Source organism: Cyrtonyx montezumae, unplaced genomic scaffold (assembly GCF_038088225.1).
Source record: "Cyrtonyx montezumae isolate F1298 unplaced genomic scaffold, pur_monq_1.0 scaffold_8, whole genome shotgun sequence".
Lineage (NCBI taxonomy): Eukaryota > Metazoa > Chordata > Aves > Galliformes > Odontophoridae > Cyrtonyx > Cyrtonyx montezumae.
The window spans coordinates 95,532,980-95,559,390 of NW_027072089.1; the positions used below are offsets into that span (position 1 = coordinate 95,532,980).

Sequence of the window (26,411 nt, forward strand, 5' to 3'; positions counted from 1 at the left end):
AAAGAATTGAAGGACTTGAAGCTACAAAAATCCAAATGATAACTTTTTTTATCTGAAATCCATGAATAATGTTGAATGTGCAGAGCATGCTGGCATGTGGGGATGTGAGAGTCATGGGAAATCTGCTCTGAGCAAAGACTAGCAGATTTCCCAGGGATTATTCAGCACATATTTGCACGTGTCCTGCACTTCACAACTGCTCCTGGCCAGCAGCTGCCCTGCAGGTATGACAACTTGGGAGCTGTTCCTTCCAGATAGAGTCCCGCTGGGGACAGGGTTCAATTTGCAGCTCAGCAGTATCATTTTGGTGCTGAGTACCTAAATGCAGTATGAAGACTATCTATATTTACAAAAATCTTTGCATTTATTCTTTTTTATTTGAAGTGGAGATTCTTGTGGTAAGGCTTGCATTTTGCAAAATCTTACTGTGACTCCTCATACATTCAAGGTTTCTTGATGCTGTCAAGGATGCAAGGTCTTGCATTCTGCAGTAAGTTGTTTCTAATGCACATTTTTCATTACTGTGATTTACTTTTCAAGATGCTGTGCAGTTGCACAGTCATGAGTTCCTCATTTTTCCAGGAGTTTTACATTGTTTAAAAAAAGACAGCTCTTGGGATCTCCCTTTTATTTCTGGTGTTTTCTCCACTGAACCTATCTGTTGTTTCAGGCTATTAATATTCATCAAGTGCTGCTATTCAGAGGAGCAGGTTGCGGCACGGGAAGGTCGCAGTGGCTGTTACACAACTGCTGGAGCCTGCAGTGATTTTGAGAAACAGAGTGAGCTCTGACTCAAGCCAAGTGAGTGAGGAAGTGTGCTCTGCTCTGTATTGCCTACAGCAGCCATGTAACCTTTTTGTGACCTGTCCATGTTTTCCCACTGATGAACAGAAGAAAGTGGCCATAAGAAACAACAGTGCTTTGGGCAACCAAGGCTGACTCCTCTTAGGGATAAGTGATTTTTAGAGGTTTCTTCTTTGAGCAGTGCGTGTCTAACTAGATTTCTGATCATCCAAGCTGGGTTCTCCTCCATCTGGCTCCAGGGGTTGAGAAATTTTTCATCTGTTTGCAGATTCCTAATGCATTTCATGTACTTACAAATGCCACTGTGGTACTTGATAATAAAAAGCCTTCCTTGTCCATATCCATAAGGAATGTTTTATCACTCTGGTAAATCTACTTTTCACTTGACGTGACCCCAGAATCTCTGAAGCATTTATATTTAGCCAAGTGTTGTAACCCACACACAGTGATTTCCCCTGGAATCAGCTACTGCGTCACTGAGAGAGATCTTTATGCATTCATGGATGTGTATTTCTTTTGAAGCAAAATAGTAAATAGCTGAAGACTGGAAAAAGAAATGCTGTACCAACATGGTACTTTGAGTCTAAAAAACGCTTTAAATAGTGTCATCCTAATTCTGAAACAAATTTAGAATCAATTAAGTTAATTATGGAAAGAGAAAGCAGAGGATTAATGTGTAGTAGTTCTGTTAATCACACTGACTTGCACTTAAGCACACAGTTTTACATTAATTACATAGCTCTGCATTTATATTGTTTTATCATCCTTGAGAACTACAGTGTTTTTTGCAGAATCCATTTCAGGCCCTACTGAAGTGCAGTTTCCTTTTAAGGGATGTGGCAAGGGTTTCCCAATGCATAGCAATGTTTACAACAGCCAAGAACAGGGAGAGAGGAATTTATCAACTGGGAAATGGAGAATAAAGTTAAGAAAGTTAGAATGTAAAAACTTGAATTATTTTATTCTTCCTCCCATGAAAAACATGCTATGATTAATGCCTGAGACTAACAAGATTTAGCTTTGGTACTTCTATGAAAATGTAGCATGTCTTTCAGGCTCCTAGCAACCAGCTGAAGTACTGGGATTAATTTAAATATGAGGAAACAATGGCATCTAATTTCTTGCAGCATCCAGGATTTCCACTGCAGTTATCAATCACAGTATATATCTACTGCTTAAAATTCAGCATCCAAAGACAAAAAAAAGAAGATAATTTTTATTCTTAGCTTTGTTCCTTTTAACATTTCCTTTGTCCTGTTATTAATTTGCATATTGTTCTTGTAGAGCCATTATTCTTTATAAACAGGAGAAAGTGGGTTACCTAACAAAAGAACTATCCTGGCAGGAGTGGCATTATTATTTAGACAGCCTTTCCTTTCATTTCATGAACTTTCATTGCCTTAGTACTGTCTCATAGCCTGGGAATGCCTCAAAAAATCTCCTCCTTTCATTTTCCTTACCTTCCCTGCAGTGCTGCAGGAATCGTGACAGTGATGGGCATCACATGGGTGAATTAGTATGGGTCACATGGACATTACAATGGAAGGAGCAGTAAAAGACCAGCAGTGCTGATGTAAAAGTCTTGTTTTCCTAAAGCTTTACCACTCCACATTACATAAAATCTGCCCAATGTATTATTCAAACTCTTTTATTTACCGAACTGTTAAATAAATAAATGAATGAATGGACCTGACAACAGAAAAAGTTTACTATTCAATCATCTTTCCAGAACTATCTACCTATGACCTCTCAATTTATGAACTTGTAACTGGTGCTGCTGTACCTGCTGTCTGTAGTGGGTCCTGTGCTAAGGAGCCCCCCCATCCCCTGCACGTGCCCTGTGAGAACTGCAGGTACAGTTGGGGCAGTACAGGGTGAATCCATACAGATTAAGCTGACTAATTAAGCTTTTCATATTTTCAGTCTTAAAAACTCTCAAAGGTCCTTTCCTTCCCAGTACTTGGACCTTAAATATTTCTTTATTGAGGACAATGCAGTTTTCACTGTGACTGGTCAACTTCAGCCATTCGCAAACTTTCTGTGGAAAGCTGAGGACTGAGAAGATGCTGGCTTTGCTCTCCTCAGAAGCAGTATGAGATAAAAGTTTGATTTCCTCTTCATCAGAAATAGTGAGTGAATCCTTTTCTTCATTTATCCATGCTGCAGCAGCATCCCTTGCTGTTCCTTGGAGAAACTGAAGAAGGGGAGCCCAAGGACTCAAGCAATTCCTCTGGATCAGAAACAAAACATTTCTGATTCAGGTGGCTCAATTTTAATCTCACTTGCTTCAGTTTGGAGGAAATTCTCACTCAGAGAAACTTCTCCGATGAGCCCATCTTTTCAATGCCAGTTGGCAAGGAACACCCAACAGAACTGTCTGGGGCTTCTGTTGAGAGCTGCTCAAATGTCACCATGAAACCTACGTGTCATCACAGCAATATTTCTGTGTGGCACCCAAGGCCTGGCTGGCTGGAACAGCCACAGCAGGTGTCACTGTCCAGCATTTGTTGCTGGTCCTGCACAGAACCACGGGTGTTTTAACTTCAGTCAAGAAAGAAATAAAACTGTATTTAAAGGGGATCAGTCCTCACCTAGACTTTGCTTTCCCATCCCAGTGTGGTCCCATTCTGGTTTCCCAAGTGATGTTAACACAAGGGAACAGCAATCTCTTCCTATTTTGTTTCCATTTCATACAGATGGCTCCGTAATTTCAATATCACAGTTTCTGCAAGGCAGTAGCTGTGTACCCAGGTGTTGCTCTGCAATGTCAGCAGTCTCACAGAGGTTGCTCTGGAGGTCCAACTAGAAAAGGGCAAAACTACATGAGTTTTGCTGATGGCATAAACAAGAGATGTGCAACTCCTCTTTGGTTCCTATGCTTTTATTTGATGCTTTAGAAATTTATAAAGCAAGCTAACAAAAGTAGTGATGTTCTTTAAGTCTTTTGAGTCACACCCCTCTCTGCAGGATCAAGTGCTTCATCTGTCAAAGAAAGGCTTGGTCTGGAAATGGTGTCTGGATGCAGAATGCAAGTGTATGCTTAGTTTGAAGACAACACTAAACTGGAGGAGCTGTTGACTCCCTTAAGGGCAGAAAGGCATTGCAGAGAGATCTTAACAAATGTGAGGGCTGAGCAGCCACTGAATGCATGAAGCTGTGCAAGAGAAAGTGTCAAATTCTGCACCTGGGCTGGTGCAACCCAGGGCATGTGTACAGACTTGGGGCTAAGAGGCTGGAGATGCCTCATTCCCTGCATTTCTTGCAGACTTGGAGTCCAGCTGTTAAAGTAAGCATCAGGTTCATGCAAGGTCAGAACAGTGGTGATACTAGTATCTTACTTCAGAATAATGACTTACAGTAAAGTTTGAACTTATAAAAGTAAGCTTTTTGTTTGATGTAAACTGCTCTTCAGACTAGAAAGATGTGCAATGGCTCCACTCTGATGTTTGCAAAGACAAAACATTGTATTATCCCTAAAATACTTGTTGTTCTTCTGAGTGGAAAAGACAGTCTCTGTCGAAAATCAGCAGATGCTGCTTATTTAGAAGGAAAGTGGGAGCCAGAGTACTGCAGCAGTAGTTACAACTCATGAACAAGGTGGGGATTAGTTAATTTGGCAAAGCCCAAACTAATTATAACACTAACAATTGAGTACATTTTCTCTCATGGAGATAAATCTCTACTGATAGCTTCTTAAAATCTCCACAGTTTAAGGATGCTATCCGCCTGCATAATAGGCAACTTCCAAGTATCCAAGTACATAAAGGGACTTTTCCACCTATTGGACAAAGGGTATGTCATGATCCCATTGATAGATACCTTTGTGTTGGTTTTTTTGTTTGTTTGTTTGTTTTCCTCCCCTAAACAGCACAGCAAACTGTGGTTATTTTAACAGTTTTAGCAATCTCACTGTCTGTACTCTGAGATGAGCATTAGGAAAAAGTTAATAGGCTGAATCTTACACTGCATAATTAAATACTCAGATAAATTATAAAGGAAGCAAAATGTTGAACAACTTCTAGCTGTCAGCTGTTTTGGACCTTGTGCTGTGGAGTGTATTAAATCTTTCAGTTAGCATATTTTTTTACTGCTATAGTAGATGAGAAGGTTCTTAGTATATTGATTTCCTTGCAAACCATAGTCTTTCTGGGAGCTCCTGTCTTCTAGTACCATATTTTATGTAAGGAGTTGGTCAGTAGAATTCAGCTATGTGAAAGAGCTGAGGCATTGATTGAAGCACAGGAATGTTGGATCAGGAGGAGGTCCATAATGCTCCTTTATTATAATAATGTAGCATCATGTGCAGAAAAAGAATTTGGCCGACATAGAACAGGTGCATCTCCTCTCTTTTTTGTCATTTTATAGCCATCCCTTCTGCATGGCTTGGTAGCTAGCCATCAGTATCTTCTACTAGTTAATCCCACAGACTTTGAAGGGTATTGTATAATTAAAGCTATGATCTTGTCAGCCAGGTGAATCTTGAAGTTACCTGGGATACATATTCCAGCAGCCTGACAGATATTTGGCCTTATAATTTCAGTTATTCCATTTCCAGTGAAAAGTGTTACGTGTTTTCTGAAGTACTTTTAACATCTTTTAGTACCTTTGGGTGATAAATATATCTGTATCCCTGGACATATTCATTTATATTCCTGAATAAAATGTTATAGATGTGGTGTATTTCTCATCTGTTAGCAGCAGCCAGAGGTTACATTTATATTTATAAATGCCTATACTTCTGCTCGCCTTCTAAAGCCATTATGGTTCATTTTGTGAAAAGCATTCCGTATGGAAGAATATAAGAAAAATCATTTTTAAAATGTCTTTCTTAAGAAATTACATGCTGCAGAAGCTATTTTACACAGTTGAAAACTTCAAGAATAGTATTTGATTAATAAACTAAACAATAACTCTAATCATGCCATACACTTACAGAATTATCCACAGCAAGATTTGATTTCCTTATTTTGCACCAGTATCTTTAAAATGAATTCTAACTTCTTGCTATAAGAACTATGACTTCTTGAGTATGATAGACAATATTAAGCATTCATTGCCATATGCATCATTTTATTTATGGAAGTGACAGAGAAACTAATCCTGCCTGTTTCTCTCACATATTCAGATTCCCAAATCTAATCACACCAGTGAAATAATCAAGACTGGCTCTTTTTATATATTTGTACTCTCACACACATGCTTTTTTAGATCTTTGTGTGCTCAGTTGTTGCTGAGGGAGAATTATATGGATGGGCATGGTGCTGAAGCACAACACTGAAAATTCATTTCAATGGTTTCCTGTTGGCATATTGTGTCATTGACTACAAGCTGACACAGTCCTTTGCCTCAGTTTCTTCCCCATAGAAATTCGGGTAATAATTCAATGCCAGGGTGATTTTAAAAGGTGCTTGGGGGGTTGTTGCATAATGCGTTGATCATAGTGGATAGGAATATTTAGACAGATAGTACATTTCATCTCAGGATGTAATGAGACACTGAGAAATGGATTTTTTTTATGAGAAATGTACAATATGTTTTTCCGTAAGATTTAGTCCTGACTATCAAATTATTTTAGCTTGATCTCTTTTACTGACTTCTTTTTTTTCTGGGAGGGGTTGGGTGTATCTGTTGCAATTTTTTGATCAATTTTCACATGTAAGCTGTTTTTTTTCAGTCTACTTTTCTATGAATTGTAATATATAAAATGTTTTTCTAATTGTTTTCCTACATATTGACAGTTTTTAAAGGTTTAAAAATCTTGTAAACCAGACAAACTGTAGAGTGTCTACAAAAGGCCAATAGGATACTGCAACTTTAAGAAAACTTTTCTGAGGGAGCGCTGAAGTCAAGGGGTTTGCTTTACATTGAAAAGATTAGACTGGAGGCAGGAATTGATTAGATTTTAGAAGCTATTTTAAGCAGAACAGTGCTCAGTTTTTCCACCTTTGCCACTAAATGGAGGACACCAGCATATCTGATTTGCAAAAGGAAAAATAGACCATTTAATAATACCCCATATCATACTTAAGGTGTGAAGACTGTTAACCTAGTGTTCTGTTATATCCAGTTCTACTAGCTGTATTCAGCTATGAACACTATTCCCAGTGATTTTCAGTAATAGCAAAACTGTGCCTGTTTCTTTTGGGAGAAGGTCCTTCTTCCTTATCTTCAATGATGAAGACTTCTGTGGAGCTGTTCACTGACACAGTGCTTCAACATCAGTGAGTATGATTTGCTTTTGAAGAGTTTGAGAGGTCTCACAGCACGTGCTAATGAAAGTCATTCCAGCTCACCTGTGCTCAGCTTGTAGTTAACCTCCAAGATTCTCAGGTGACTATGCTAACAGATTATATGGCCACAGCAACCAACTATTATTCTGTTTTGTCCCAGATCCAGAAGCTTAATTATCTATATTTCCTATCACTTAAATTGTGTTATTTTTCTTATCTGTCTTAACCCCTTTTTACCAAATCCTGAGTTCATTCATGTTGATCATGCTGACATTTTCCTCTGACTCAGTGTTTGTACAAATAAAGACCACTGAAAGATGTGAAAATGTGACTCCACTTGTGTGGGGACTTGAGAAGGACATAGCATCTCTTGATGTTGAGGCCTTTTGAAAAGTAGTGTTCACATGCCAGCTCTTTTCTGTCATCAGGATATATGCTCATTTTTTCCTGATGCTTTTTTGTGTGGAAAATGTGTCCATTAGAGAGCTCTTAAATGTGTTGATTTTTGAAAGTAGAATTGAACAGGACTGCTGCTTGCTTGGCAAAGAAATATCTTCATTACAAAGTGGTCCCTAACTGTGCCCTGGATGTTGTGGATCCAAGAAAAACACACCAATTTCCAGGCTCAGCATCTCTGATTTATGTCCAGGGGAATTGCCAGGGAAAAGGCTAATTCTGTGGTCTCATTCCTAAACCTTGCAGGAGAAGGTGGGGGCATATTTGCTTGCAACATCTCAAGCTAAATCTAGATTTAAAAATTTGAGCATTTGATGTTACTGTGGCTGATAGACCTTGCTAACATCAGCATTAATTTAGTGCTTTCTTTAACTTCTGTCTGTCAACTGAAAGTCCTGTTTAATTTCTATTTTTTTCCCAACCTCAGTTGGCTGCATCAATGTGGTTATTTTCTTCCTTGTTTTCAAAATAATCTCTAAATCATTTCAAGTACCTGGTGACCATGACCTAGGGTGAGCATGAAGAAATGATGTGCATAAACTCCTGAGAACAAGTTTATCCTTAGCAGCAATCAATGAGAAATGTAGAAATATGCTATGTTAGATAAGCTCCTTCAGAATACTTTAGTTTTGTGAGGTTGTTTGACCTCCAGTAATGCAAAAATGTTGAATAATTCTAAAAAAGCATAAGATGGAAAGCTGGTAACTCTTCAGAGGTATCGGCTAGTATTATGAGCTAGTCAAAGCTACCATGTTATGCTTGGTTAATTATTCCTTTATAAACCTTGTCTTGGGATATTTGTGATTGTTACAAGATACCATCAGATTCTTCTGGTAAGTAACATAAATATCTGAGTTTCTGAAAAAGCTATTTTGAAAAAAAAAAAGAATGAAAGAAATGCCTGAGTAACATCAACGGTTTCCTGAGTTTTCAAATTAGCTGAATGAGTATATATGATCTAACTTTTCATATATCTGGGACATAATTTTCTCAATTGTTTGAAATGGTGACCTAATTGTCATTCCTCCTACAGAGGAGTGAATTTACCTGGTAGTATTAGTTCAGTTCCTCTTCCTCTGGAGGAGGATAGAGGAGGAAGCTCTGGTGCGTCCCCAAGATGAAAAGTAATTCATTAGCAAATGCTGCCATGTCAGGCACTTCACTGATATCTAGTTTGCAATATATTCATGTTCTATAAAGAAACAGTAAATTCCTCCTCAGATGAACATCAACCTGGCAAACGTTTTGCAAAGTACGAGGCGAAATGTTCTTCATGTTCTTCACTGCTATGTGTGACATGACATGGAACTGTCTAACAAGTGGTGAAATATTCTGTTGGCAAGCCACCAAAACATGGTGGAAACTCTTGATTTTACTTCCGAAGGGTTCTACTATCAGTCCTGTAGTGAAGATTGCCCTGAGCCTAATCCTATCTTGACTGGGCTTCAAGAAGCCTCAGGGTGGGCAGTAACTGCACCTCTTTGCGTGCTGGAACACGTTAGCATTTTGTTTAGGCTCAGACAACTTCTTTATCAAGGAGCTAGAATATCTGTTGAAATGTCACAGCTCAGACTGGAGGAGGCAGTCAAGATTAGGCAGCTATATTGCTACATTCAGCAAATGGATTTATTTAGCAGCCAAATAGGTAAGACACAAAAACATTACTAACCTTTTATATGTAATGGTGAAAGGAAAGTAAGTTCACCTCTTAACTATTTGAGGTGGCAAAATGAGAAATGCATGAGCTTCCATTATTAGCTATATCAGGAATGCTTGAGCTCTTGCTTCTGCCATCACTGCTGCAGTTACAGATGTTGCTGTCATTTGAGGTCTAAGAATGTGGACTGTAATCTTACTGCAGAGTATGAAATGGAGCCATTTCTCCTGATCTCACAGAGAGCTGATAGAAAAACACATTAAGTCAAATTGAAATATCTCTTTTAAATCAGGTTGTTTGTTTTTTTCCCTTTGCAAAAAATCTAGCTCTTCCTCCAGGGTTTAGAAGTCACATAATTTTGTAAATTGACCTTTATTTGCCTTTTTTTTTTTTTTAATTAGAAGTAACCCAAGGATGCCTATAAAGTGGAATTTATTGACTACATATAAACCTACCATGGAGACATTATATTTTAATACTAACACTCTTTATCTACTTAGTGTCAAAATCCATTTTCTCCTATTATAAATTGGTTCTGTTTGGTGAGTTTAAAATCTGATACTGAATGCAAATAGAATGGGAAATAGTTAAATTAATAAATGCTAGAAAAGCATAATTACTTAAAGTGAAAAGCTAGTTTCTTTATGAATTCTTTGATCTACTGAAAGGATACCCTTAGAGCTAAAAAGAATAAAATAGGAATCTGTTATATATATCCTGTTGAACTAGACAAGGGAAGAATGCCTGCGCATTTTAAAACTCAGGGACTGTTACATTGAATGTGATCCTTGTTTTGGCTTTATAACTCAAAAGCTTTTTGCTTGATTATTTTTTATTTGCCTGCCATCAGACAGACAGATGGAACATCACTGAGTACTTTCTACAATGAATCCAGAGAGACAGTCTGTAAAGGACAAAGTTATCGTTTTCAAGGTAGAATTTAAATGCATAATTACGAAAGCAAAACTAAGCTAACCACAGATAAATTACAATTTTATCTTTGAAATCTTTCTTCTTGACCCAGGAAAAGTTTGCTTAATTTAGAGATAACAGAATGCCACAGCTGAGGACTACATTAAGATAAATAAATTTCCCTGTGCAAGAGTGAGTTTTAGTAGCATTTTTGTACAGAAGACAGTCTTTTTAATTGTATTGTTACTTTTTCCAGATCAAATATTTTTTTACTGAATATCACTGTAGTTGATTACAATGCTCTATTTATGGGAGCTCAAAAATTAGTTTTGGAGAAAAAATGTTGTCTATTAGGCAATCTACTCCTTTTTTTTAACATATTTGGATGATTACAGTTTTGTGAATAGTAATTCTGCTACAGTTGGGTTGATGCTATTTCTTATGCTTTGAAAATATGGTGAAAAAAAAATATGAATGGTTGCTTTAACTTTTCTTTCATAGTTTCTCGGTTCCAGGTTTCCAGTAAATAGTGAAAGAACTAGCTGGACACTGGCTAAATTTAAATATAAGACAAGTTATTTTAAATCATGGCTTTTTGGGTAGGAGCTTCAAGCAAGTCAAGATGACTATTGCCTTGTTTTCAATACGGTAAATGGGTAAAGGATCAGATACTCTCTGCTTTGAAAAGTTTGCAGCTCAAGTAGGGCAAAATGTGAATAGAAGACTGGCTAAATGAAGTTATAACGTGAACTGAGCGAATAGTTATCAGAGTGGAAAGGAGTATGTTTCTTGTTAGTACTTAATGTAGAGTGTACACTGAAGGAAAAATCTGCTCAATAGAAAGTGTAGAGGATAAACCACGAGGGAATAGGGAAGTAGCTGGTAAGAAGAGATAAATAATAAATGAAGAGCAGAGTTTAACTAAGCTTGGATGCGCAACTGGGACTTACAAGTCTGAAATACTGGTCCAAGTACTTTCAGCTAGGTGAGTAAGTTTAGGCTGAAGTAATAGCAACTTACAGGATTTTTTATTAATTTAGCAGAACAATTTTATTTATTTGGGATGCAATAAAAGATGTGGAAATTCAGCCAAGGATATTATTGCTAATTGTGCAGACAGTTAAATTTAGCTCCTTTTAACCAAAAGAAGTTATCAATCCTTTCAAGAAATATGAGCATCAGTAGCTATAGAAAGGCAAACAGATTGCCTTTCCAGTCTTTAAGATGCCTTTTTGTTCACTCTTCCTCTTTCATTCTGTATAGGTCTAAACACAGCAAATTTCAGTAGCGTGGAACTCCTTTTCACAGGAGGATGGCCCAGAAGTTAAGATGATAGTCTGAATTTGGTACTTTGCTGTAACTAACTGTCTCTGAAGTTGGTGAAGAAGTTACTTGCTGTTCCTGTAGTTTGGTTCCACAGTGCTAAAGTGAGCAATAAAGGAAATAACAACTCACAGCTTCTCAACATTGAGTTTTTGGTTTTAGGTTATTTTTAATGTAATGCTTTCCTTTTAATCCTTCATTTGGTTTCTCACTTTTTTTTCTCCCCTTGTCTAACATTTCTTACCATTTTGTTTTTCTCTTTGAACTGCATCCCATGAAGTTCATTAACCATGGCCCTTCCCAGGTTCTTGTCTGGATGCCCTGCCCTATTATACAGGATGGTCACATGGAGCACACTGGGGAAAACTGGTTCGATGTCTTGCCTCTCCAGAGTTTCATTTTTGAAGTACATTGCAGGTCTTTACATGTTAAATGTGGCAAAGGTGCCTAGTTATAGTACAGCAAGTTTTCTGAGTACAAGAGGAGTGAGAAATGGTCTGGCATTGTGCGCAGTTCTGTGCTCTCTGTAAAACTCTTTCTGGCTTTAACCAAAGTGACCAAGAACTAATGTAAAAGTCTGTGGTGTTACTGTGAAAAGAATTGTAATGTTTATTTTGTAGCCCTCTCTAGGGCATTTTAACATCAGCTGTGCAATGATGTATAATTAGATTCTGTAATTTGCAGAGAAATTATTAGAATCACCTCTCATAACAATGTTCACATTTGTCATATTTGTGCAGAAAGATCACATTTCCCTCTTTCAGTTTCATTTAAGAGAGCATATCTTATCATAGTATTTTATGATTGTCTGGTTATTATTTAGCAGTCTTCTTTGTCACTTAACTACTTCTATGCGTCATGGCATTTTGCAGCACTCAAAGCACCAGCAAATAAAATCTGTCATAAAATTAACAAAAGAAAAACAGCCATGAGAAAGTGAACATTCATACAAACAGCAAATACATTACCTGACCTGAACAAAGACAGGACTGTCATTAGGAAAAATCCAGCAGGGATTTAAAACCTGGAGACACCACACCAGGAGATCACTGAAACAGTCAGCTAGGGTCTGCAAGGATGTTCAGAATTGCCATTACACGATTGCTTTATATCCTCCCTAAGTATCATCTTCTGGGAAGGCCAGAGAGTGATTGGTAGGTCATACACTTAGTCTGATCTGTAGAATACTTTCAGTGCTCTTCCATCCTGGTGAGCACTTGGTCACACTTCCATCTCTTGGGCCATATCTCGTGTTAATACTGTTCAGTATACAACTTTTCTTTTTGTCCCCATGCTGCAGAAATTGTCATCTATTAGGACAGCAGTGGTGAAGTTGCATTCCTCCACTAAATATATTTTCCCAAATTGCAGTTTGCTTTGTCTTTTCTTCTAGTATGTGATACACTGCATCCAAACTTCAGCAATGAAACTCAACTGCAAATGGTGGGCAAATAAGTATAATTATACCTAGTATTAAGATAAGCCCTGAACAGGAGACTCAGTAACAAAGGGAAAAACAATAACAGGTATACAACTACCATTGCATAGAATTGACTGCAGAATGCTAAATGATCAGGAATTCTCAGTATCATTAAAACTTCAAGTGTGCACAGTCAAATAGAGTAATAATTACAGATCAGCTAGTGTTGACCTGAAAACCTGAACTGTGTCATCATTTCTTACATAAGTAATGGTAATGATCCAGACTGCAGGTAGTGGAAAAAGAAGAGAGAGTGATCAAAGGAGGATGAGAGCATTGGTATGCCTTGGAAATCTTCTGTCTGCTCTCCTCTTTGATGGAACTCTTGTAAATTTACTGGTCACTTCCACTGCAATAATTTCTGTGTCTTTGTTGGAGAAGGATGGTTTGCTCCATAATGATTTAAAGTATGTTTTCTTAAATGATCATTTATGCATCGTAAATACCTGTGGACCTTTCTGAAACTTCGAAAACAGGTGAGAGTATCATCATTCTTGATTTGAGATACTGTGTCTTGTTCTGCTGTAAGCCAACACCTGCTTAGCAATGAAGATCTCTAGTATAGTGTTTTTTCTACACTTTATATAGTTGTCAAAGTAAGATGCTCTGAGTTCTGTCTGAAAAAGGTTTTCAGGCTTTTGATATGCTGTCAGTGACAAAGGAGCTGTCATGGTTTTATGATTTTTGGTACTGGTATTCCACATCATAACATCATGTAGTGCATTTGGAGTTGAAGAGTAAATGCTTCAGCTCTGTGGATCATCGATAGTTCCAGGTATACCTGTCTCAGAAGAGAAGAAGAACTACATTCCCCAGAGGACTGTGCGGTGCTTTGCGTTCTTACGTGTTTACGCTCAGGGGGAAAGATAAAAACTGTCTGCGGTCACGGGACGCTCTCTTTCCTTTGGGATGGACTCAGCAGTGGGTGCTCGCTGCCGTCCGCCTTCAGCGTTAGCGTAAGGCCTTCGGTTTATTGGACACTCTCTCTTGCTCATTTTATTTGATTTATTAGCTTTAATTCCAATTATATTGTATTATATTGTGTTACTTTGCTTTCCGATATCTTATTTAGTAAATTAGCTTTCCTCCTCAGATTGTTGCCACTGTTTTGTTCCTAGGCCCATCTCCCTTTTTTCCTTTTCCCTTTCCCCCTTCCCCTTTCCTGGGGTGTGGGTCCGTAGGTCCCCCGCACCAATCGTCACGGAACCGGGCCGAACCTGCCCGTAAACCGTTGACAGGGGCTTTTTCACAATCCTTGACTAGATATTCGTGAAAACTGAGGTTTGCACAAACAACTGTCACTCAGCTGTTGTTTCTGCCAGAATACAAGGTGGGAAAGCAGTAGCACAGAGGTGAACCAGAGTTCTTGGATAATGTGTGCTTGTACAATGTGTAAATTATGAAATTCAGCCCACCTCTTTGAAAACAGAAGTAATGAAGTGAAGTCACTTGCACTGAAGCCATGCTGACATTGAAGTCTTCACAGAGGAACTGAAACAGAGCAGTACACAGATGTTTCAGAAATCTTGGTGATAAAATGGTTATTTTTACTTACTGGGTATGTTTTAGTTGCTGATCTACTTCTTTTACAAAGCTCTAATATGTTAAATATGGTTTGTGATTAATGTGGTTTATGGTTAGATTACAGAACAAAGAAAAAAGGAGAGTTCATTTATAAAGCCAAGATATTCATCCTAAAAATAAGATGTTCTATAATGTTTGTTTAACCCTAAAAAACTCAGATGCCTAACTGAATACCATGCAAGACAGTGAATGTTTTTCTTTTGATCTGTTTACTCAGAAACAGCCCAGTATTCCCAAATGAAAATTCTTGGAGTAAAGTTAAAATAAAGCATTTTTTTTTTAAATAAGCACTAAAAACTATATTTCTCATGAAACCCAATTTTTTAAACTGTTTACTCCATAACTCAGTTTTCCCAGCTAATAAATTTACATAGATACCCCAAGGCTTTACCTCATATTCTACGTAAATTAATTTCTGCTTTTATGAAAACGCCTTGTGTTTTTAAAAAGTATATTCCTTACATAGATATTGTAACATTGCTTTAAAAAATCAGAGAAAAAATTGAAAGTATCATTAGAAAAAAAAATACAAGTGTCTAAGGAATAATTTGTTATTTTTCTAATTAGAAAATTCCATTAAATTTCTGTAAAATGCATTATGCATATTTTAGTGCTACCATACGACAGTGTTGAAACATACTTGATGCAATTTGCTATTCTCAAAAGATTTAAGGCAGTGACTTCAGGTCTTTGTCTCAAAAGTGTTTGTTTTGCTATTCATACTGAGGTTGTTCTGTAATATCCTTATTTAGTACTACTTATGGCAGGTTAGGTTATCTTAATGTTTTCAATCTATTAAGTTCTGTTAATTTCTGATAAAGACTTGGGGTCTCTATGCTTTATGTGTGTTTGAATGTGTTGGCTGTTCTGTAAGAATATAACAGCTCCTAGTTGGCTGTGGTTCAGATTTGAAAATCACTATTCCCTCCCCCCCTTCCACCCTCGAATTAACATAGTTTGGGAAACTTCTGTAGGGCAGGATGGATAAGCCCGTCAGAATGACTGCCTCAGCAACTGTTATAATGCTGTCATCCTTGCCGCAAGATAAGATATAATCAAATGCACTCAATCCTATCTATATTTTTTTTCTATTAAATTAATTTCCTTTCTTTGACATTTTGGAGACACCTAACAATATTTACTTCACAGTCATTACAGAACTGATTGTTTTAATTCGAGGTCAGCCAATTGTTGATGCTTTCTTTTTAACAGTTCAGATCTTCATAGATCTGAAATGTATTAATTTTGGTAAACGAAAGTGCTTAAATGACTTAAAAGTGAAACTGCTAAGTCTTATGTCTTCCAAAATGTTAACTGAAGACACAACATACTCAAATGGAAATACGCTATTTATTAATGATATCAGATATGGTTGTCCTTCCTAAAATTTTGTGTATATGTTGAATCTGTCCTTTATCTATCTCAATACCATATTACCAGACCATTGATTGGTACATACATTCATTCAATAGAAACTAGGTTTACCATCAGATCAAATGTAGTTTTTACCTTTGTTCTGAATATCAGTACTAATGCATTTTAGATCCTTAGCATAATTCAGTGCATTATTTGGGCTGTATGGTATCACATTTGGACATTACAGTTAAGTTAGGAAAAAAATGGAGCAACTGTTTCTAGTTCAATTAAATTAAATGAAATAATTTATGCTTATTTTCTTTTTAGATAGGGAGATGAAGTTCACCAAATATTTTATGCATTATTCAGAAAACTACAGAATAGTTGACTGTTGAATGTTTCTTGAGATTCATAGAATCTTAGAAACACCAAGGTTGGAAAAGACCTGCAAGATCACCCAGTCCAACCCTCTATCATCAATATTTCCCACTAAACCATGTTCCTCAGTACAACATCTCAGCATTTCTTGAACACCTCCAGTTCATGTCTGCTTCTTCAGTTTTTATTTTTTCTATACAATCTTTTTAAAATTTTTCAATAATATAGGTTGGTTGTTGATGAATTTTCTGAAACCTAGTTCTAAACATTATTTCTCTATGTGGGCATGCTAAGAAAAAATTGCACTAGCTACTGGTCCTGGACTCTCTGAGTCCAGGTCTCATTCTAGCCCATTCTGAACCATGAGTTGCCCAGCAACAGCTTTGGTTCTTCTGCTTGTTTGCAGAAACCAGCTTCTGATATCACCTCTTACTCTTAATTCAGCTATTTAGCTGAAAATAGAAATAATTGAAAAGTTGGACATGAGATAAAAAAATATAGAAATGCTCTCAGCCTTGAGCGATTGGTCCTGAGCACCCATTTGGAGACCTAAATTTGTGTCATGGATATTTTGGAAAAGATGAAAGAATTTATCATGACAGCTTTTCCTGCCCTAGTTTGTTACTTATGCTATGAATTTCTCTGACTCTAATTAAATGTGCCTGCTACTTCTTCCTGTGCACACAGCTTGAATGTTGGTTCAGTGAGAGTTTTACCTGGCTGCCGGCACTTTGAAAGGAAACATGATTTTCAGAGCCATTAGGTGCAGATCAAAGCAACGCTGCAGGTGAGGGTATGCTATTGGACTTACTGGTGACAGCAAGCTATGGGTAGTGCTGTGATTATTTGAGATGTTCTATTAAATTATTCTTCTGTAAAGCCGTCTGTTATACCTTTTTAATATTTTATAAAGAGATTGGTGATGAGAGCATGTGAGATCATTGGGATTTAAAAGCAACCCAAAATGCTCAAATGAGCCATGGGAATGAAAAGTTAAAACATGACTACAACCAGAATTTTTATTTTTATTTTCCTGATGTCATCCTTTCTTTCTGGTGTAAATATGTCAAAACTTCCCTGAAGTTCCTCATACCAGGTGCACAGGTTATATTGCATCACCTTTTTGATCATCTTTAGCTCTGGTTTCCAGTGTAACACTTCTCTCTGCACCTTTTTGAATTCTGTCTTTTTTGTCTCCATGCAGACAGGGGTTTAAAGTCAAATGAGATGAGACAAAATATGCCAGGACTGGGGCTCATGTTTATCCATAGTATCAGCCACTATTGCCCGGGGAGGTGGTAAAATCACTAACCCTGGAGGTAATTCAAGGTTAACACATAGATGTTGTGTTGAGGAACATGGTTTAGAGTGGAGTTTGATGGTAGATGGACAGTTGGACTGGATGATCTTGTAGGTCCTTTCTAACCTTGGTGATTCTATGATTCTGTTGTGGATTTTTTATGTGGAATTTTTTATGTGGGTTTTCTTTGTTTTGTTTCTTCTTTTTCTGTGAAAATAGAAAAGTTGATTGCTTTGTCTTGGGAGAGCAATCAATATCATTCTTTGAGAAGCAATTTTTTTTTTATTTTTAACAAGAAGGGTAAAATCCATTTTCTTTTACATGTGAATTTTCAGGGTTAAAATGACTTTGCAGTGCTGTGATTTAATAACTTTTTTTTAATTTTTGTAGTTCAATGCAGTATAAAGTGTAGCAGTTCAATTTACTTTAGGTTGCTATCTCACCATTAGCCTTTATTGCTGGCATATTGCAGTGTATTTTTTATTAATGGATGACAGTCAACTTCTGAATTAATGAGGAGGGTTAATATGAAACAATAGAAGTTTTAAATAAACATTAGCTGCATGAATTTCTGATTCATTATCACAATTCTTTATTCCCATTTAATGCTGAAAATCATACAGTTAAGGATAACATTAATACCATTGGATGTAATGAGCCATGAACAGTCAAAAATGTAACGTGATTTTATTAGTCTGTCCAAATGAGAAGAGAACTTGAAGTGCCAGCAAATTTATCTAGTTCTTCCTTGCTCTGAAAGCCTGGTATTTTTTGGTAAAAGAAAAGTAGCTTCATTTTGGAAAAAAACATCAAGGAGAAGGAAAGAAACAAACAACGTACACTCTCCTCCAAGGAACTCCTTACTTTGAAGTATATTAACACATACATGCCCACACATAATATATTTCTGCTCACACACAAAATATTTCACTTTGTAGTCACCCTTTTTTTGACAAAATGTTTTCCCAGGTGAACTTTGTAAACAGAGGTGCATGTAGCACTTCAACAAAATGAAATGCAATTTCAGCTTAACTGAAAGGAGTGTTGAATGTAAAAGCTTTTTCATTTTGTGACACTAATATTAATTTCTTTTTGTTTTCCCCAACATAGGTACTTCAAAAACTAGGAAAAGCAGATGAAACAAAAGATGAACAGTTTGAAGAATATGTTCAAAATTTCAAACGGCAAGAGGTCAGTTACGTTTTTGGTTTCTGCTACGAAGAATGTGGTGTATTTTAACTTGCTGATTTTGAAAATGGTGTTGAAAGTTAACAGGTAAAAGAAAATGTTTTGAACCATACGACTGTAAGATTTTGTTCTGCAGTTTAAAAAAAAAAATCTGTTGCATTTGTGCATACAAACATGCAAGACATTCATATCAAAAATAGGCATATTCTAATAGTTTATTATGCCATCGTGCCAGAACTCCTTGTGATCGTTGGAGTGTAAGCACATTTTCAACAGTGTAATTTAGAGCAGAACCCAACCTCAACTTCGTAGAGCTTTGTAGTTGCTTTCTGACAAAGAAAATGATTTGTTTCCTTGGTTTCATGTTGTGGATTGTTTTCATCAGTTATATGTAATAAAACTAGCTTTATGTTAAGCGAATAGCTGAACAGTTTTAGACTGCTGTGTGTTGTCACACTCCCTGTTAGCACAGGGGTGGTGAGAGCTGTGATGGCAGTACTGATGTTGCACTACAGGGCAGCAGGGCTCAATTGCTCTTAGTGCTGTAAATACATACATGAAAATTGAGTTTCCCTGAAGAGTTTATAACATATACCCAAACAGTCCTGAAGTCTAACCTCAATTACTCCTCACTTTGTTGGATGGAGTTTTTAGCTCAAAGGTAGTAATGTCACCAAGAAAATAATCTTGTTATGCAAGTATAAACAGAGATACCAGTAGATTTCATGAGCTATCTTTCAGAGCTCATATGTAAAAGACATTGAAGGGTGAGAGAACTACTCCCACACACTTCACATGACACAAAAGTTGGTTTATATTAGTGTTTGCAATTCCTACACTGCGTCAGTCTTATCCTCCACATGCATTTCTGTCTTTTTCATATAAACACAAATCCTGAACTCTGACTGCTCAGACACTAATTATCTCTTTTGCATCTTGCGGTAACTTACAATTATTTTCCATCTCAGTCTAGAAAGAGAGTGAGGCTCTGGGAGTAACTGGGCTGCGTAGCTCATTCTTTCTCTGCAATGATGATGGTGAGAAGTATAAGAAGCTGTTTCTCTGAGGAGAGTGGTTCTTTCCTCAGTTTTGCCAAGGTCGCGTAGATGCTGGGATTTAATGAGGTTGAAAAAGGATTGAGAAGCTTTGAAGCCCCATAGAAATATTATATTTTCCTTTTTCTTCACCTTCCTCTTCTCCAAATCTGCTGAGATATCAATAGAGTATTTCTTTCTTGTTTTTCTTACATTGCACTTATCATTGTTTTCAATAACACAGCTGTTTGCACAGCTAGTAACTGTGTTACTAGAAATAAGGTGCATCTGTGAGGGTCTTATTGGATAGGAGTGGAGCAGCTGGAGTATCCCCATGAAAAAAATAGAGTTCTGTGGGATGTATTTTTAGATGCAACTTCTGAGTCAATTAAAAAAGAAGAGAGATGAAAGAAAAAAAGTCTTTTTCAGCAAAATTGTATCAAGTGTTTTTCTCCTATTCTCTACCAAGAATTTTCTCTAATGTTATTTTTCAAATGAAAGTCTTGCCAAGGGCTAAGGAGGATCTTAGCATTTCTTCATTTTTATTTCCTCCTCCTTTGATGTACTGAGAGACAGTAATAGACAGTCAAGGACTCCACAGGAACTGAATGATGCTAAATCTGAATGCAAGTGTGACTTGGGGCCAGGGGTGGAAATCAGTAAGGAGTAAGTGCTGAAGGAAATATTACAACTCTTTTGAGTGACACATGCAGTTAAGGTTAGATCCAGTGGTATAACAAATGAGATCACTTGTACTTTTATTAAGCTTATCATGCATACTTCTATGTTCTGCTGGGCTTGCTCTCAAATAATTCTGTTTTACTCAATTCCACAAATACAAAGGGGAAAGTGCTGTAAAAATATTTTCTGCCAGGTACACCAACAAGAAGGATATAAATTGCTTACATTTTCTTAGTTTCACTCATGCTTTGATCTCCGACTGACTAGGAATGCGAAGATTCAAAGGATTACAGTGTGCACCTGAATTATCACACTTACTGATCAGCACTTTGCAGAACTGCTGTCCTCTGTGGACTCAAGCAGCCATCTCTTCTTGGTTTACATTCAATCCTGTTTTCAAGATGTCCTCATCAATTCTAGAGCCTTTAGAAAAAGAAAAATCATACTCATGGTATTAAAGAGTTAAAAGGGAGATGAGGTGATGGTTCATTGTGTTGAGTTCCATAGAGCAGTTGGTGTGGGCTTAGAGGCTACACCGTCTTTTCCAGCTCTATCCAGGATTGTTTTTCTCTATGATGGTTGCTTCCTATGGTAGGCCTTCCTGTGACAGAGGCAGCTTTAGAGAAAGTTCAGACTTAACTTTGTTTCTTGCAATCTCATTTAACAGTCGTTTGTCACCGTTTCCTGGCCATCTCACTCTCCTACATTTGGTTTTGAGGAAGACTGTCACTTCAGATTTGAGTCTCTGTAAGTTGGTTGTAGCAGCTAGTGACATGTGGTCTCTTGGTAAATTGAAAGGTTTTAAAATGGAATATTTCTCTTATTTCTCCACCTTATTGAACTGGTGTCACTTGGGAGGTCAACTGTTTTTATGGATAGAATTATCCTTGGAGAGTGTTAAAACAGGATAATAAATAAGGACTCCCAGTTTAGCTCAGGGAAAGGACAGAAAAAGAGCAAAGTGCTTATTACTCAGGAAACATATAATGCAAAAACAGAGATCTCAATAAGTAATTCCTTGTGTGAAGAGCAGGTTGGATGATAAATATTTAGCATACTCAGAAGGATGCTCAATATAAGGGTATATCCAGAAGATCAATATAACTTTCTGTAGGATAACCTTATTTACACTCCTCTGTGGTCCACTCCCATCTCTGTCTGAACACAGCTGGATAAGAGCCCCCCTTTTGACGTGAAACTCAGAGCTGAATTACCAGATGAATCACCATGAAGAATCTGAGTCATCCCATGTCTGGGGAGAACAGAGCACAATGGCTTTACAGAACCTCCAGATTTTCTTGTCAGAAGCAGTGCGTTGCTGCAGCTAAAACCAACACCAAAAAAAATTGATATTTAGCTTTGAGTAAAACTGCTATTCACCTCCCACTTAAGTTGTAAACTGGGAATTGCCACTTTAAAACAAAACTTGTGGACCTTATATTAACTTGTATGACATTGATTTTCTGTGTATTACAACAATTTACTTGAGACTTACATGTTTCTTTCTGCACAGCTAAATTGTGGATGTGCTCAGCCCTTTAAGTGACCTTGAAGTTCGGGTAAAAAGACAACTCCCGCATAATTCTTTACTCTGTGAAAATATCATCAGGTCCAAAATTTCTATATCTCTATGACTGTAGTTATCATTCATCTTAAACTTTTTTTGGCAGGAAGTTCAGTAGGAATTTTATTATTCCCTACTATATTTTAGCAACTCAGCACTTATGGAGCATCAGTATTTCATATCTGTGCATATTTACTCTCATCATTTTTTCCCTACATAATTAAGAGATTTCTAATTTAATAGAGTACAATTAAAAATATTCTAGTGTTTCAACCACTAAAATTATATATTGAGAATTTACACATGGAGAAATACCAGTTGCTGCGATTAAAAAAAAGCATCTGCTATGAGATATTATCAGAATAAAGCAAAATGTCAAGTTCTGCTGTTGCTGATTTATAGAATTTGGTGAAAATGAAGAATACGTTTTTGTTTCTGTTGAGTGCACAGAAGTGTGGCCTGCTTTACTTAATGTGCACCTCAGAGAAAGAGCTGCTCTGTAGGTGTAATTATTAACAATTGAAATGTTGTGTCCTTCATTTCATGAAAGTGTGCTTAGCTGCCTGATAGATATGGCATGACACTAACTTAAAGCTGTTTGGTGGGGCAGTGAACAGATGCTGAAGTATTCTTTTCATGTCAGACATACCACTGACATTTTATAATTCATAAATGACCTAAGACACCAAAGATGACATTCACAGCCTATACACAGGCACAAGACATGCATCTGTGGTCCTCTCAAGCACACTTTGGCATCTCCAGGGACATGCTTTGGCAGTTAAACTTTGTCCCTGGAGGCTCATCCATGTCCAGATTGCAATACCTGGATGTAGCTATCTGTATTTTAATTCATTTGTGTAGAACCAGGCAATATCATCAGAAGGGCCGAGAGAGCAACCCATCAGGCTTCCGGGAGCACCCATAGCCTTAATGGCCCTGATAGTCCCACTCGGGCCCAGATCCTATTTTAGCTCATACCCAGGCATCTATTGCCACCCTGAGACATACTGTAGAAATGCAGTCCCCAGTCCTGCTTCCCACAAGGACTCAGGACCATACCCCAGCAGTGTCTCCTGCTGCTCCCAGCTGGATCTCCTAGGCAGCACCTGGATCTGACTCAACCCATTCTTCATTGAAGGTATGTTAATGAGCCCTCTTGTCACTTGTGGCTCCTGGCTTAGCCTCCTTCGTGGTTGCCGTAAGGAGTGTGAGTCAGTTCTCTAAATGTCAGCACCCACTGCCATCTGTGAGGCCTTAGTGTATCCTCTCTGGCTCCCAAACACCGTCCCACAAAACTAGGAGTTTCCTTTAGGATCAGTTGTATTTGTATATGACTTGCAGGATGTCCCAAAAGGCACTAGGCAGCTGTGCTGAGTGAGTGGTTTTGACTTTAGGATTTATTTGTCCTTCTGGAATCATAGATTGAACTAAAGAGATCTGTATTAGCTCTAAGAGGAGGAGAGGCACTCAACTCATGTGTAGGCAGTCACAGGTGTCTTAATCTGGGGTTGAATGAAGAGCACAATGAAAAAAATTCACAGGAAGTACAACCTGTTCTGAAAACCCTTCTTTCTTCTGTAAGCTATTGTGCAACCCATATATCTATTAATCATCTTACGTACCTCGTATCTACCCTTTAGGCTCCTTATTTTACTAATCTTGTGCATAAGCTTTAGAAAAAATAATCTGGGCAATAAATAAAAAGTGCAAGTTTTATAATTACTCTGACTGGAAGAGACTGTTTTCCCTTAGCTCATACACAGGTTTCTTTAGTTGTCTATAGAGTTCCACACTAAACAGTAGGGGAATCTCAATATTACTAAGCTGCAACTGATGGTGGTTCAATACACATCTCTCCCTGGGAGGCTTCTTTGCTAAACAAAGTTGATGCCAAATGCTGGCCCTGATAGATGCCCCAGAATAAATTGAGCACATGAAAACTCAAACTGGACTAGAGGAAGGGAGCTTTTATTTCTATAAGCCTAGAAGCATTTGCAAACTGTATTCAGAGAGACTTCATCTGACTGACATCTTTGCAGGGACCATCCTAAGGTCCACTTCAAATGGTAGATGACCATGAAGCCAAAAACAATCAAAACGATGTACAGATTATTCTGGGGCCTGCGGGAGGATTTTCTCTGCTGATTACTATTTTATTCTAAAATTGTATGTTTAATAATTATCTTACAAATGAAAGAGTATTTTTCCCAGAACAAAAAGAGAGATAGCATGCACTTAAATCTCAACTTCTCTAATTTCCAGTCAGACACGATTCTCAGGTAGGTGAGGCCCTCTGTTCTATACTACAAATATATTTCCACAGCAACATCCCAGATGCTTTCCAACTAATTCTTCACTTCAATGGACAGAGTGGCTGATCTGATGTTACGCTTTTTCAATTCTGCTTATTGATTGCACCAAATCTAAAGTTTAAACTGTAGTCACGCTGGGCTTCTTCCAACTGCCCCTTGGATTTAACCATCTATGCATCTGCAGCTTTAATGACTGTGATAATTGCTTTCTCCCAGGGTATAAAGTTGAATGATCAAGTTATTTCTGACTATTTTTGAAGCAGACTATATGTGTTTTTTGGGGGAATGCTTTGAAATAACTGACCCTGGAGAAAGTTGATGTAGGTGAGCTTTGGAATTTACTGCACCAACAGAACACAATCCAGTTGACTATGAACAGTTTTGAACAGTTTTCTATTACACCTGTTAAGTCATAGTTTATATATGTTATTTGTAAATACAGTTATTAATACATATTGATGGGCAGCTATGTATTCTGTTTTCAGAAGATATGTATAGAAAATGTGTATATCAGGAATTCGGTATGTATAAAATGCTTCTGTTCATTTTCTTGCAGAATACACTTGCTGACCTTGCATACCTGAAATATCTATTAAAAACATCAGTTTGAGCTTTAATTAGGGAACATTAGGTAAGGTGATGTAATAGACGTGAAAACAGAATCCTAGCCTGGGAAAGGAGATGTTTAGTTGTGAAGCACTGGAAATAGAAAGCAAAAGGCTTGGGACTTTGTTTAGGGGGGGCACCAAGATTATTCTGCTTAATTTTCATCTGAAGCAGTGAGAATTTGTTTTAGCAGCAGTAGTCAAAAGTGAAATGGTTATTAGAGCATTGCAGCAGGCACTGACTTTTCTTACTTGACTTTTGAGTGCCACTGCTGTTGTGAGGCAGAGATTGTTGGCATTTGTCTGTAAATCATAGAATCACCAAGGTTGGAAAAGACCAAAAGATCATCCAGTCCAACCGTCCATCTGTCAGCAATAGTTCTCACTATACCATGTTCCTTGACACAACCTCTAATCCTTCCTTGAATACCTCCAGGGTCAATGATTCCACCAGCTCCCTCTGCAGCCCGTTCCAGCACCCGGCCATTCTTTTGGAGAATAAGTATTTCTTAATATCCAGTCTGAATCTCTCCTGGTGCAACTTAAAGCCATTCCCTGTCATCCCATTACTAGTTACAGAAGAGAACTGGCCAACCCCTAGCTCACTACAGTTTCTCTTCAGGTAGTTATAGAGAGCAATATGGTCTCCTCTCAGCTTTCTCTTCTCCAGACTGAATAATCCCAGCTCCCTCAGCTGTTCCTTATGAGGCCTGGGCTCCAGACCCCTCACCAGCTTCATTGCCATCCTCTGGACACTCTCCAGAGCTTCAATGCCTTTCTTGCAGTGAGGGGGCTGAACACAGTACTCGAGGTGCGGCCTTACCAGTGCTGAGTAAGGGGGGGTTGGGGGGGGTGGGCAATTACTTCCCTGCTCCTGCTGGCAACACTATTTCTGATACAAGCCAGGATGCCATAAAGTTGTCATTTTTTTGATTACTCCAAGCTCTTTGGGTAGCCTGGTTGGTTTGATGCAGTTTCCTTGCACTCATGGCGTTACTTCCTTACTAGAATGATTAAATTGTTACTCTTGAACTTTCTTGGTGGGTGACCACAAATCAGATGTTATCCTGGTAGGTACTGGTGTACCAAAGAACTCCATAGTCAGTGTGCTAGACAAATAGTTTGAACATCAGGTCGTTCACAGCTGGTAGAAAGAGAGAAGAAGAATATATTTACTTAAGAAAAAAAAAGCTTAAATTTGTAAGACAGTTCTAGGAAATATGAAGGGGAGAAAAACAATAAAATAGGGTATAATGGTATGCAGTTCTATTTCATACTGAATTATGGAAGCATCTGAATAGCCTCTTCTATTGTTAAGCTTCACTTATTTAAACAGACCTTTGCATTTATGCTTCTGAGTTCTCTAAAAGACCCAGCAAGTAGATACTAATCTGTTTGCAAATGAAGTGACTGCCACGGTGTACATTGCAGCTAATAACTGCACATTACACTAGAGGGTGTCTGCCAGGTGATATAGATAATGCTTTCATTTGAACGGTTTCCCTGGTGTGTTAGTGCTGAAATGACAAAATTCCAGCATTAGA

General features: G+C 37.7%; 1 protein-coding gene across 7 annotated transcripts in view; it reads left to right on the forward strand.

Annotated features, from left to right (window-relative positions):
* The window catches only part of AMPH (amphiphysin), a 105,219-nt gene that overhangs the window by 26,428 nt on the left and 52,380 nt on the right, over positions 1-26,411 (forward strand). For all 7 annotated transcript variants that reach the window (XM_065752740.1, XM_065752733.1, XM_065752735.1 and 4 more), the window contains exon 2: positions 18,591-18,671. In XM_065752740.1, coding sequence (XP_065608812.1) covers positions 18,591-18,671 — 81 coding nt within the window. The remainder of the gene's footprint in view (positions 1-18,590; positions 18,672-26,411) is intronic.